Raw genomic sequence first — 14,631 nt, 5'->3', positions numbered from 1 at the left:
TTGACAAGTACTCATACACAGTAGAATCCCAAACGGCTCAAAATTAAGGTGTTGCAAATTGCAGTTGAATTTCATGAAGCTTGATTCGGTTTGATTTGTGCTACGCTGAGCATTCGGGATTCGACTTGTCCATCCACGTTATAGGAGTCTGAGGGTAGTGTCCCGAAACTTTTACCGGACTATTACGATAGTTAATGATGTGTAAACTCGATGTTATAAATGCCATACTGTACAGACTCAACTATACAGTTGGAGAACCACATAATGGAAACCAAAGGCGGAGCCAAGAGTGTCCTTATGGGGGGCCAGGCCTCCCCGCAGTTCAAAATTTTTATTATTAGTATTGGTCTTTTCTTTTTCTTTTTTGTTTGAATATCAAAATTATACCCCTACATGGTGACCAATAAAGAATAAAGAAAATGCATTTTCAGCTATGAATAAAGAATGGTGTCCCAGATGGAGTAAAACATTTTCAGTTATGAATATTGTCAAAATTGCAACAAAATGGAGGATGAATTTCTCACACATGCTTTGGTTATATTCATTGAGAATAAAATTGCTGTGAAAATTAGTTCTGACTCAATCACAAAATGACTTTCAAAATCTTAGGGAAACGTTGCATTTCATTTTGATACATGCTTGATATATAACACATTACAAAACTTTTATATTTTTTGCCTTCTAGTTGTTTTTTATTTATTAAGAGCACTTAGATATTTGTATTTTGAAGTGGGTATTACTTAAGTCATTTAAATATTTTACATTCTTGAACCTTCAAATATCATAACTTTGTTATTTATATTGTAGTTGGCCCCCTCGTATATGAAATTCTGGTTCCGTCCCTGATGTAAACTCCGTTGTAGCAGGCCCCCTCATTTTTTATGGGGTATTAGAGGCATTTGATCGTTGGCAGTAACAACAGAGTTGTTCTATGGACACATCTAAATTACACACACCATAGCACACACGTGATTCTGTGTGTAATTTGAGTGTGTCCATAAAATTTCCGTAATGGAATTAACGGTGCACTTTAGTACAAAGATTACATTTTTCCTAATTTAACACAGAAATCATCGGCAAATTGTCCAAACTATGAGGGGTAAAAAAGGAAGTTTGGTTAATTTCTTAATATGCATAGGGAATTCTCTATTTGGTGAACCTTAACAGCTTAGGATGGGGAAGGTGCCTAAACCCTTCCAAGGGCTTGTTTGTTTCGTTGCTTATTCTTGCCTTATTGCAAACGAAAAATCTCTCAAAGGTTAATTTCTATCTTAGTGGATTCTTTTTACTAAGAACTTGCTAATCGATCGGATTAACAAGCGATAAGTAGTTAATTGTATGTCATCAACAAAGATTTACTAGCGAAGTTATTGACTTTTGATGGAGTAGCTGATTTACGTTAAAAAAAATGGAGTTATTCTCAACATATCCAATAGGGCCCGCAGAGATTTAGTCCCGTAATATGCATAATTGGCCTGGAAACACTCTGTGTTACCAAAAAAATATATAGAGTAATTGATTTCATATGTAGAAGGATTAAGCAAAGATACCTAAGTGCAACATTTTGAAACCAAAGTAGGGACTCTTCTCCCTTGTGAGACACCTGTGTATGTGAAGGACAGTTAGGCGTCGGCATAAAAAGAAAGTGAGTCAGTCCAAGGTTACTACTGTTTGTTGGTCCTCTCCATACAATCGATTAGGGCTCGATTTCGGAGTCACGTCGCGTTTTTTGAATTCTCTAGTCACGGGCATCAATAGCCTGCCTTTGACCGAGCCAATGAGGAAACTAGTCGAGCTGCGCGTAAGTAAACTCAGACATCCCTAACCGTGGGAAAAATTGCGAAAAAAATGCGAGTTTGAAACCCACATAAAAGTAGCAAAAATACTACACCCACCGCTACTGTCCAAAAATGTTTGAACTTCTTTTAAAATTTAAACCATTGATTGTCGAAACGGCGATGAGCTGTGGGGTAGTCTTTCTGATGAGTAGGTAGTTAACGAATGCAGAGATGTCCTGTACTAAAGAGGTTTGAGAGAGATACCACTGTCAATTACGTCTGCAAATGAGTTTTTGTTCCTTAGCTATTTACAGTACTATCAATTTAATCTTGAGGGACACATGAGGACATGGGGTCCTTTGTTCAAGTACATGGCGTGCTCCAGTGAAGCCTGTGAAGGCCTAATTGTTCTTTCTGGTTTTTGACCTGGCATGCGCTGCCCTTGAAGCAAGGGCACATCAGGTTTACCAAAAACAAACGTGCGAGAAGAAAGCAAGTCACCTATGCCGGCACTAGAGACTACACGTGAAGCACTCGCAACAATTCCTAAAAGACTGTCCCTGAAGAAGGTCGAACTAGAATCTTGTACTGGAAAAGAGGGCTTCAAATGAACCAAACTGTTCTTGAGCAGCTCGAGGCTCGGTTCGATTGGTTCAGTAAACAAACGAGCTAGAATAGAATTCGTTGACTCGCTTAGTAAACAAACCGTGCTCGAGTTAGTCGCACCTCAACTCGAGTAGATAAGCCCAGCTCGTGTGTAGAAGCTCGTTCAATACTCTCACCAAGCTCGAACACCTTAACTTAAAACTTGGCCAGACTCGGCTCGTTTGCAACCTATTTTGAAAACACTTATCCTGTCTTTTCCCTAATTTTAGTCCAGGTATATCTGGATAATTGGAGTCGTCTTTTAAGAAGCAAATGGTGAAAAAGCGAGAAAAGAAAATCATTTTTGGCCATAGAACTTTACCCACAACTTCACATGAATGCCAGCCCAGAGTGATAAAAACATACTCTCTCTGTATATCCTTCACTATACTACTAGTTACCAAAACCAATGAACCATACCCACAACACAAATCCCATATAAGATCCTCTCTCTCTCTCCTACCTCCCTCCCTCTCTCCCTCTCTCTCTCTCTCTCTCTCTCTTTGCAAGGGAAAATGTCCAACATCTTATGGAAACACTTCTACCTCTGCCTCTCAAAACTCAAGTGCTTCCCCACATGCCTACCCCCACCCCTACCTTCACAACAACAAGATGACACCACCCTTCAGCCACCAACCCCCCTAGCCAAAACCTTCGATACTCCTCTCCCCAACACCACCGCCGCCGCCGCCTCCAACCTCTCCGCCACCTCCTCCTTCTTCTCCTCCTCCTCCGACTCCTCCTCCGACGACACCGATCCCCACCTCTCCCCTCCCGACTTCGCCGCCCTCTTCGCCTCCCACCGCTTCTTCTTCCCGTCCCCCGGCCACTCCAACTCTATTGTCGTCCCGGACCCGGATCATAACCCGGACCCACTTGTCGCCGGCGGAGTCGCCATTGAGACGGAATCGCCGGACTTGGACCCGGACCCGAACCCAATGGTCGCGGGCGGAGTCGCCGTGGATACAGACTCGCCAGATCCTTATTGGGATTTCCGGCGGTCGATGCAGGAAATGGTGGATGCGCGCCAGTTGTTCGACGTGAAGGCTGACTGGGACTATTTGCACGAACTTCTCTTGTGTTATCTCTCTTTAAACCCGAAACACACCCACGAGTTCATTTTCGGTGCTTTTTCGGACCTTCTGGTTTCACTCGTGTCGTCGAATTCGACCGGTAGTTGTCGCCGGAAACCCGAAAGCCACCGTGGAGTCGCCGTTTCACGGCAGTTGTAAATTTTTTCTTCTCCTTTTTGCCTTTTGGGTAGGTCATATATACGGATAGCCCTTCATGTTTTCCTCGGGTTTCGACTTGGTCCTCTTCCTTTTAGGTATTGCACGTTGGGCTTTAATTTTATATTTTGCGTCAAATTAGACAAATGACGGTGGTCGTCCACAATTTGTCAGAAGTTGGTCACGTCCGATTCAAATTGCTAGTAAAGTGTTCTTAGAGTTTCGGAAGAATTCCCTCTAATTACGAGAAGTTATTTCTTTGCTCGATTCAAATTGCTAGTAAAGTGTCCTTAGAGTTTCGGAAGAATTCCCTCTAATTACGAGAAGTTATTTCCTTGCTCTGTAAAGCGTAAGTAACTCGTAAGTGTAGACTCTATACATCATGTGATTGACCACATGCATGTCTGCTAAAGTTGTTTTGTCAATGCCCCACGAAAAATTCTTGTCTGAGGTAGTGGGAGTTCAATTTAAAGACTCAGATTACTTGGGGACTCCTCCACCAGGCTTTTTAGCAAACTACGTAACCAGAAAGAGGGTGAAGTCCGTGCACAAAAGTTCTGCAAGCTAACATGGCATATTCCAGCTTGAGACTGCACAGTGCTTTGGCCCATGTGACGTGCTTGCGAGCTACTCGGTAACGGAAGTTCGGACAACGGCCTTCGGTTTTCTTGATTTGGTGCGAAATGGGAAAAAAATCGGAGGCCGAATATGCTACAGTTGAAATTTTTGAGGAGGAGCCAACTGATGCCGGTAAAACCAATGAGCCATTAGTGTGATTTTCTCTTTCTTCTTTCTTTGTGGCTTGTCCGTGGAATTGCCCTTTGGTTTTTTGGTGAGAAGAAAAGTGTTCCATCCAACGAGACAAAAGTGGAAAGCTTTGTGAGATGACAAAACCAAGGGAGGCGTGGCCTCGGTGCATGTAATTTTTCTGACTTATTGTGTAATAATGTATCGTAAAGATGTAGGGTTTACTATGTGTTTTTTGGGGCGAATCTTCTAGGGAAATGCTTATATAACGTCTTAATGTTTGATGGAAAGTAATTTTCACACTCCTCTTTTATTTTGGTACACTCACTTTTTTTTCTTCTAAGCTAGCCTTACTTCTACATTCATTTTTTACTTATATGGGAAGGGCAATTTGATAATTTCACATAGATAAAGGCAAGAAAAATAATGCATGAAGATAAAAGAAGAATGTGAAAATCATTTTTCGCATTTCGTTTGCAAATTCACAAAATATAAAATGTATTGGGGTCCTTAATTTGGTGTTGTGGTTCAAAGGTTCTAACTTAGTACAGATGAGGGGCCGAATTTGGTATTGTGGTCCAAAGGTTTTAACTTAGTACAGATGAGGGGCCGCACCCTGCGGTGCATATCACAGCCGTCCAAACATGCTTTCAATTGTTCGAATTTAAAAATAAACTCTTTCAGGATCATTGAAAAACTGTTGGACGGTTGTGATCTGCATTGTAGCCCTTGTAGTACACCCCTACAAAAACAGGGGTTGGCATAAATCTATATGGTGCCTAATGGGTTCTAATTCTCTTGGAAAATATTGATCGTTGATTATCTATGCCAACTTAAGCGCATTCAAAACAATTTCGGAGTCTCGAAGATGATGAACAAGTGAAGCTCCAGTGGTCCGAGGAATTCTTCAATTGGTTGTCGAGTCGATTGAGGAAGTAAATCACTCTGTCGAGTAAATTGAGGAAGTAAATCACTCACTTGTCATGACAACCAATGCACTAGGTATTGTGGTCCGGGGGTACGTACTTCTAACATGTTGGGTGGCTTAGTACAGATGAGGGGCCTGCCTACATCTGGTCCCATAACAGGGTTTGGCATAAATCTTATGTTGTGCCTAATGGGTTCTAATCCTCTAGGCAATATTTATTGATTGTCGAGTATCTAAACCAACTTATGCACATTCAAAACAATTTCGGAGTCTCCAAGATGATGAAAAAGTAAAGCTCCAGTGGTCCGAAGAATTCTTCAATTGGTTGTCGAGTCGGTTGAGGAAGTAAATCACTCACTTGTCATTTGTCATAACCTAATATGTAGTACCCATCAACTTTTTTGCGACGTAGTAGCTATCATAGGAAATGTGGGGCATGGCTAATTGGATCCATCTACTTATGGTTTGAGCAATGCTAGACAACCCGACAAGGGAAATCAAGGGTCCAATTCACTCAAAATGATCTGGACCATTGATTTTCCTTTTCGGGATATTTTCTGGGTAAGTTTTTTGGACACTTTTATGATCTTCATACTTGTTGGATGCAGATATATATCACCAATTTTTTTTTTCTCTATTTTGTATCAAGGATGATGGTCTTAAATTTAAATAAGAAACCAAAAACTGAGTATTCAATGGGACTGCGATACAAAGCGTTAAGAAAAGAGAGGTTAAAAAAGGACTTCATTTTCTTTCTTGTATATATGGGAGAGAAAAGAAGAATTCCTTCCCTTTTCTTTTTCCTGCACAAAAATTCTAGTAACCCATGGGCCAAACACAGCCTTAAGCAACTTATGACACGAGAATTGTTCGAAGAAATCGGTCAAATCACAACACACACGATGCACGAAGAAATAATTGATAAAAAAACACAATCAACAGAGACACGTATACAGATTTTATGCGGTTCTCCAGTTTGTGTGTAAATTAAATTGAATCCGACTTCACAGACCAAAACAGCCTCACTTGAGAACCGATTCGCTACACCTCCTTGCTGGCACCTTCATCTGATCACAGAGTGCTGGTGTGATCCTCCTGTCTTCTAAGCTTGAAGTTCAATATAAACTGAACAAGCCTTTTAAGTTTTATACCGTAACCACTTTCGTAAACATGTTTTCGCAGGATTATCAGTCATGTTTGAGTTTAAGAGTGAGCGAATAAGTTTTACGAACGAGGGTCGAACATCGAATAGTCAGCGAAGTACAGATCATACCGATCGAATCATGTTTCACAAACCCAACAAATTGAAAAATTACATATTCTAATATAATACTACTGTCTAGAGCTCATAACCTAGTGTATTCCCGATCCGACAATTTAACCGTCAATTACCCATTAAAGTAGCACAGGAGCCAGCATTGAGGAGGTAAACCCACTAAAATTTCTTTTGTCTTGCATGGGTTACTGGTACTATTAAAGAAATTAAGCAAAGTTGAGTTTTTTTAACTTCATTTTTAGTTTTTATTTTTGTACTGACAAGAAGGGGGAACAAACAAAGAGTATCCAATAAAGACACCAACCACTACACCAAACGAAGGAATTACTCTCTCTCTCTCTCTCTCTCTCTCTCACTTCTTAATGTAACAATGTTAGTTGGTTTAGGTAGCTTAATAGCATACCTACTCTGGATATGTTGTCTCCATTAGTATTGCTAAGATCTAAGCTTTCCTTGGGATAGCATTTTCGCCGGCCGGGAATGTGGGTTTCCTGCTCAAAAGTGTCAATTATTTTTCTTTTACAAGACACGAGAAGCCGCCTCCGATCGGACCGAATTGATCGATTCCAAAAGGCATCGTAAATCTGACGAGAACACAATAACCCACCTGTGCAACTTTTCGCAGCTACTAAGACATGGTGTTATCGGCAAAAGTCGAACACACGATCGACATCCGAATTCGCAGTTGATGAAGAATTTTGACCGTTATTTTGTGCGTTTACGTTGAGACGACGGTCCGCTAATTAAAATAATAAGAAGCGTACGTATCAATGCATGTGTGTGCTAGCTTTAACAAGCTTAATTAAAAGGTATGATTCTGACAAAATCCGGATTAAGGTGAGGCCCAATGTGGTGAGTTGGTCGCATAAGGCCGAAACAAAAGAAAATAAGAAACTATCAAGGAATCTTTGATGTTGCCCATGCGCATGTTACAAGTATATATTTATTGTTTTCTTAGTCACTACAACCCTAACTGATCAAAGATAATGTTTATTAGTTTGATGAACACCTAACTATTTTGTACTCATGTTTTAGCATCATTTAGATGTGTGTGTGTGTCTGTGTTTATGTATACAAGCGTGGTACTCGTGCCATGCACCAAAACACTAGATCAGTCATAGAAAAGGGACTCAGATGATCAAGCGGTCGGCAGTAAACGGTTGACTTGAGAAAACGGAACTGTGGATGGAAGAATAGTACTCCTATAAGAGATGAGCTAGAGAAGCGAAGAGGGTTATGTGAATTTTGATGTAATTTTTTTTGATTTTCTTATAAAAAGAGATAATGTCAAGTGGACTATCCTTGTTATATGTATTGTAAATATAGATATAGATGTAAAGCGGGGTGAACACATGCAGATACATGATAAATTGTAAGTACCCACTCATAGAACTCGAGCATGCAAGAGTAGATGCAGGAAAAAAATGTAGACAAAAGTATCACAAACATGACCATGATACTTCAAGAATTTGGTGCAAGAAAATTATTTCTGAGGAATTTTAAATGAAGTGAAGTAAAAGAAACAAAATGTATTTTTCATTATGTGTTAATTTGATAAAGGGATTCATAGTAAATTAAAATTCAGGGACAAAAGTGTGTAGGAGTAAAATATTGTAAAATAAAGATTCTTGAAAAATGTTGCAAGACAAGTTTTGGGAGAAAAACTCATAGTGGGAAAGTTAAAGACATAAAAACCCACAACTTTAATAACTGGACCAAAAAAAAAAAAAATTACAAGAAAATTAGACAATCTAGCAATGCTTTTACTTTCCTTGATCTTCATTGCTGCTGCATTCTTTCTTTTCAGTAGCTATTGAACATGAATGGGGCCCGCATTAGAGTTCCAATAGGCCGTATTTAGATTCCACCTCAGTCGCGCCGTAGTCCGACGGCTTTGAGAGGTCGTGCCTTGCAGATCGTGATCGCCAGAGGCGTCCTTCCTGCCAGAGTGGGAGATCTAGGTTGGTGAATGAAGTCTGCTCCGGTATGGCGGATTCCGTCCGATTCCGTTACCGGTTTTTCTCTTTTTTGTTCTTTCTTTAGTGTCTACTGTGTGGGATTTCTCCTCGTTTGTGGGGCTTCTATCACTCATATGTGTGGGTGTTTTTGATTGTTTTCTGTATTGCTCCGACTGTTTGGAGCGATGGATTTAATTGAAGTTGGATATAGTCTTTAGACTGAGTCCCTCCATGTTTGGTTTCTTGATCTCTTGTTTAGAAATAGAGTTTCCTATTGTTTCTTGAATCTGTAATATCATCTGTTATCGTTTTAGCAAAATAAATAAATAAATAAACCACGAAAAACATGATAAGAAAAACACTTTGTTTCAAGGTTGTAGTTCACAATTTGAGCCCCATTTCGGCTACGGATTAGATTTCATCTTGACAATAAATGATTGAGATTGAGAGCTCGGGTCGCGGATTACATTGTTGCAGTGCATCCATGCATGCACTACAGACCCAGTTCCTGGAAACAGAAAATAACGTTTGATGACCAAATAAATCGATGGGATAGATTCAGCTGTTGATCGCGTGTGTCTATTATTAACCAAATCTTTTAATGATAAAAGCCAAATGACTTTTTAAGATTTTGCAAGGTCATCTTTATTGACAATCAAGGCACCTTTTGCAACATGTCATGAGCAATTGACATCCATGATTCGTGAATCATCTAATCATCACCTGCTTTGTGAAAGAGACCTTGTTAAAGTACAATTCACTGATTAAAAAGAAGATGGCTTCTGTCACGTGAATAATACTCCCTCCGTCTCTAAATAAGTGTTCGGCCCGCAAAATTAAGCTTTACAAAAAAAAAATTTATTAAAAAATTAAAAAAAATTCACAATCTAGTAGAATTCATTGCTATCTATTGATTTGTGAAAAAAATTAATTTTTTTAACGAAACAAATGCATCTTTTTGAAAGTCAAATTTTGCTCGCCGGACACTTATTTAGGGACAGAAAGAATAGTAAATATGCATTGACCCCCTTACAGGGAAAGAGAAAATAATTGCATGAGATAGAGCTCATTGGGGTGGATTTAAAGTTGATTACTTTATCAGTAGCATCTTGGTGGTTTGAGGCAGCGTTCTTATGAACTAAATTTAAATTTGAGTGTTTTGTCTTTATTTGAATTTCTTCGCATTTATTAGTTTTGTGCTAAATTTTTGTGGGTTATTGGTTCGTCTCAATAAGAGGTACTTTTATTTTTCCGATTTCTCTACCCCACATAAGTTTGGCGTAAAACTAACAAATGCGAAAAAAAATTCAAATAAAAACAAAACTCTCAGATTTAAATTAAGTTTATAAGAACGCAGCCTGAGTGTAAATGGGATTCTCATGATCTGATCGGAAAAGGTCTACGTCGAGTATATGTTATTCGAGCAAAAGATCAAGTTAGTCGAACAACGGTAGAACGTATGATTGTATCTGGTTCATCTTGAAAAAATTAAACAGTCAGAATAATTTTGAGAATTGCAATTTACTGAAGCCGCCCTGTGGGCGTTTTTGTTTATCAAAAAAAAAAAAATTTACTGAAGCCTCATAGCAACCTTCGATTCAAGCTTGCTTAATCCAAAGCTTGATTTCGATGCACACCGGGGGAACGGGGACCGAGTAACAGCCGAGGTACGATCCGCAATTATTCGATACAAAAGATTGTCGGTTCATAGATAGGTCACCTCAATCAACTCAAACATGATATGGATGTTTTCATTGGGACTCCATGAAAATGAAGTACGATCTGCAATTATTGGATACTCCTGGAGTACCATTGCCACGTGATACTTCTGACAGATAAAAGATAACCACCACACAATATGCATCACCCGTTACTATTCACCAATGGGAAGCGAATGATAATTTGCCTCTACGTGATACTCCGAGAACGCGGAATATTTGCTCAATAGTGATTGCTCTGTCTACGTGCATTAATAAGAGAGAGAGCCCACTAGTACTACAATAGAAATCATGACTCAATGCAAAATAGTTTCAACTTCTGGAATTCAGTTCATTTACGCAATGCAGAGTGGCAGAAAGGAGGGAATAATGGACTGTCAAACTTGTTTGCTTGTGGAGCACTGTTGGTGACAGTGGTCACACCATGTGTATTGAGCTGGTTCCTTGGAATCGGACCAATTGGTATATGGGTTCAGTCTGAATCACATTTTTGTCTGATCAATTTGAAATTTGGAATTTGAAGTTGGTTTTATTGTGTTTATGAGTTAAAAGAAGGATTCAAGGATGAAGCCGCGGGATAAATGGTACCTGTCGTTACCATTAATATGTTCCAGTATATCACCCTCTATATACGGCAGCGGCTCCTTGTGTGTGGCCCGTGATTCTCGATCTTCTCCTCCGCTGGTGGCTTGATGGTTATTGAGTATTTTCCTAGCCTGCACAGGGAGCGCACGACTAAGACCTGGCCGGGGATTGTCCCGGCAAGGCCCTCCGGCAAGAGGATAAGTATTGTGCAGAGAGGAGGCAGAAGACAATGAGTGTGAGTATGTAGTAGCATGTACCTATTTAGGGTTGTCATCCTTCAATATTTATAGAGTCTCCTTAGCTTGCTCTCCAAGTACGGGCATGTGCTTTTCACGGACCAGACGACGTCACTGTAGCGTCATAGCATAGATCTGGTAACCGTTTTGGCGTGAGCTGGCACACCCCATGCGTGCTCATCATCATCCTTCAGTGTATCCGCTTTGACCACGTGAGGTAGCACGTGATTCCACGGTAACCGAACCTCAAATATGGCCGAGCCCCAGATCCGTCCGAGCTCAGAACTGGCCGAGACTGATAGGCGACCCACGTGGCGACCACGCGGACGAATTCTTGACCAGTGGTGGCCGAGCCTGAACGATCCTTGCCCCCTGGGCTCGGATCAAGAATCTTGCTAATGACGATCCTCGGCCATGTTCCAAATATGTTTTCGGTGGCCATTATGGACAGTTGAGTTCGGTCCCTTACACCTTGATCGGTGAAATATAACTCCTTGAACGGGTTAAATGTATCAATGAGTTTTTCTGTTGATTGCACATATCGGTTCATTCCATTTATCGGTTTATATCGGTTAGATCAAAATTGTAAAACCTGAAGGCAAGATTTGTGTATAAGTTCAGTAGAGTTCAATGACTGGTAAGTAAAAATGGACTAGTAGTAGAAAAAGATTTCAGTTCATTTATCCATACTTCAAAAATACGCAACTACATGTATGATAGAACAGGCAACCACAAAAAACACCCAACAAAGTAGTCCTTTGGCACATACTTCACTGAAACAACCACAAATGGGCAAACCCAAACCAATAAACAGATTTCTGAACATAAACCATTTTTCTTCTTGGGTGCATGAAAATGGACAACAAATTGGAATGTTTCTTGTTGATGAGTATTTCCCCTTCTTTCTCCAGTCTTGTTGGCGAAAATGCAAACTGCATAGGCTTTCCTTTATTTTCTAGAAATCCACTTCCCAGCTAAAAACTCCCATTGAAGTTGGCCATTTGATGTTGTTTCCTCCTCTTCTACTTGAAACCAACTTTTTCCAAGAAACCGGTGAAACATGATTCCTAAGAATTAGGTAAGTGACCAGTTTTCCTTAGTTTTCTCTGCTTGATCTTAACCTTCACACTAACCCCATTATCAATTATAGACTGCAGTACAATCTGAATCTTCCCCTCCAATTTCTCCCCTTTCCTTGGCGTGTAAACCGCATTATGAATATCATCAGCCAAGGCTCTTTGAGCCAAAACTTCTCCCACTGCAGCGCAAGTTGTCGCATCCTTTTTCGATGCAAGGTCAAATTTCATGTCCTTGGATATCGAATGGGCCACAGCAACAACCTTGCTAGTCCCCCGGTGAATAATGCAGGCACGAACCGATCCTTTCGACACGTAAATGTCTAAGCAAAACGGTTCATGGTAAGGAGCTGTGATCTGATTGAAGGTGAGAGTCCTCACCTTCTTCCCAACACAAACATTTTCCATTTCTTGAATCGTACTATTAAGAGCTTCATTTGTAACAAGTTGAGATAGTCCTCCACTTCCAGAAGCCAAGTTAGAACTTGGGTTTTCCCTCTTCTTGAACTCATTTCTCTCTTCTCTATTCATTAAGGACTTTTCAGCTCCAGAAGCCAAGTTAGCAATCTGGTTTTCCCTCTTTCTGATTTGTTTTCTCTCTTCTCTATTATTCAATGATTTGTCAACTCCAGAAGCCAACTTACTATGTGAGCCTATCTTCTTTTCACTCTCTTTCCGTTCATTCTTATTCTTCGACGATTTCCTACGATGGAAGTCGAAACTATATTCTTCAAACTCCTTGGAATCCCTATCAATCTTGTAGAAAAGATTTCCCCTAATCCTCATATCCTCAACATCATCAAAATCCAGATCATACTTAACCACCTCATCAACTGCTTCCTTAACCAAACCCTTCCTTTTCAATGCCACATTTGTTCCTCTCCATGCCTCGGCTAAACCCGAGGAAACCCGCCACGAATCATCGTCTACAAGTTCAATTCGGCAACCCTCCAAATGGGCTCTACCATGCGAAAAGAACGATGAAAGATTGACCCCATTCCTTTCTTTTCCAGAAGCAACTCCCTTTTCTTTACCTGAAGATAATTGGGTTGCTTCATTCTTTTCATTATCTAGAAAGGTTGATGTAGTAGAAGAAAAACAAAGGATTCTTGAAAGAGAACAAGAATTCACCACTGGTGGGATTGTGGTGCATCTTCTTGAGAAAACTAATGTCATTTGGATTCCGATTCAAAGAATGAAGGAGTCTTTTAACTGATTGAGGAGTTGAGGACTGTGAAACTGCGGTGGGAGATAGGTATGAAGTAGGTCTAGTGTCTATGGTACTGTTCTAAGAAGCATTTTATCGAACAGTTGGTATGCGAAAAAGGATTGCGCTTTTCGCGCGAATTCCTGGAAAATTCGAAATGAACGAGATAGCGAGACTTGAATCCGGATAAGGAATCAAAGTGTAGATAGAAGTACGAGAACACGGAGGTTTTAGCCTAGCATTCAATTGAGAAGTGATGGGTTTTGTCTAATCTCTCTCTCTCTCTCTCTCTCTCTCTCTCTCTCTCTCTCTCTCTCTCGGATTTCAGTGACAACTAGAAACAGGACGATGCAAAGAAAGATAGTTTACCTACAAATATAAACCATAGGGTAAAATAGGCCCATATGGTCGCCAACAGCTCTGATGATTTTGGCCATAACAAGACATTTTTTGCTACAATTTCATAATCGAAATTGTTCATTTTTAAAGCTCTGTCAGTTGTTTTCAAATAAAGAGATTTCGCGTATTTGAAATTAATAGCTTGGTAAGTGAAAATGCTCTTTAAAAAGAAGATTACAATAAGATCGTTCGAGTCTTTTTTACTCTCTCAACTTCAACCACCACTTTATAACAAAAGAACACAAATTCTGAGACTTGTTTTAGGAACCGTTAGATGCATATTGATCAGCATACATCTAACGGTCCTGACACACAAAAACACATAAAAAGAATATTACAACAAGATCCTCCGAGTCTTTTTTACTCTCAACTTCAACCACCACTTTTATAACAAAAACACATAAATTTTTAGACTTGTGTTAGGAACCGTTAGATGCATATGAATCTGCGTACATCTAATGGATCCTGACAAGTGCGTGTCCGGAGCTATGTATTGAAGATGTTTTCCCAGATTTTTTGAAACACATCAAGGCTTCATGCTTGCTTCAGCAGAGGCCTTCTGATCTTAAAACCTGTCCACTGCCACCTGCAGTCCCACAATTCAATCCCAATCACTTCACCATTCAGTAAAAAAGTTTGGTAAAGCACATCCCTCCTGCCCTCCAGCAAACTATGTTAACCTGCTTAATGGGGCACATCGGCAACTAGTACAGTCCAATACAATCTTCCAGCGTGTCCATTTATTGTAAATGCAAAAATTATCACAGAAAGCAGCCAATCCGACTCGAACAAAGTTCAAGCTTTGCATCATGTGGGGGGCATTGGTCCATCTTACCCAACAATCAAAGA

The 14,631-nt window shown here is 40.0% G+C and overlaps 2 protein-coding genes across 2 annotated transcripts; one reads left to right on the top strand and one right to left on the bottom strand.

Moving 5' to 3' along the window:
* Positions 1 to 2,781: 2,781 nt before the first annotated feature.
* Positions 2,782 to 4,715, top strand: LOC131310387 (transcription repressor OFP12-like). The gene has a single exon (XM_058337378.1). It carries the CDS (start codon positions 2,939 to 2,941, stop codon positions 3,653 to 3,655), a length of 717 nt encoding a protein of 238 aa, XP_058193361.1. The 5' UTR covers positions 2,782 to 2,938; the 3' UTR covers positions 3,656 to 4,715.
* Positions 4,716 to 11,759: 7,044 nt separating this feature from the next.
* Positions 11,760 to 13,916, bottom strand: LOC131310340 (uncharacterized). The gene has a single exon (XM_058337307.1). It carries the CDS (start codon positions 13,350 to 13,352, stop codon positions 12,168 to 12,170), a length of 1,185 nt encoding a protein of 394 aa, XP_058193290.1. The 5' UTR covers positions 13,353 to 13,916; the 3' UTR covers positions 11,760 to 12,167.
* Between the last annotated feature and the right edge of the window lie 715 nt (positions 13,917 to 14,631).

Source organism: Rhododendron vialii, chromosome 2a (assembly GCF_030253575.1).
Source record: "Rhododendron vialii isolate Sample 1 chromosome 2a, ASM3025357v1".
Lineage (NCBI taxonomy): Eukaryota > Viridiplantae > Streptophyta > Magnoliopsida > Ericales > Ericaceae > Rhododendron > Rhododendron vialii.
The sequence above is the reverse complement of the archived record's forward strand: the minus strand, read 5'-3'. Positions and strand labels throughout refer to the sequence as shown.

Coding starts and splice junctions, on each gene's coding strand:
- LOC131310387 (XM_058337378.1), top strand. CDS start 2,939: ATGTCCAACATCTTATGGAAACACTTCTACCTCTGCCTCTCAAAACTC.
- LOC131310340 (XM_058337307.1), bottom strand. CDS start 13,352: ATGACATTAGTTTTCTCAAGAAGATGCACCACAATCCCACCAGTGGTG.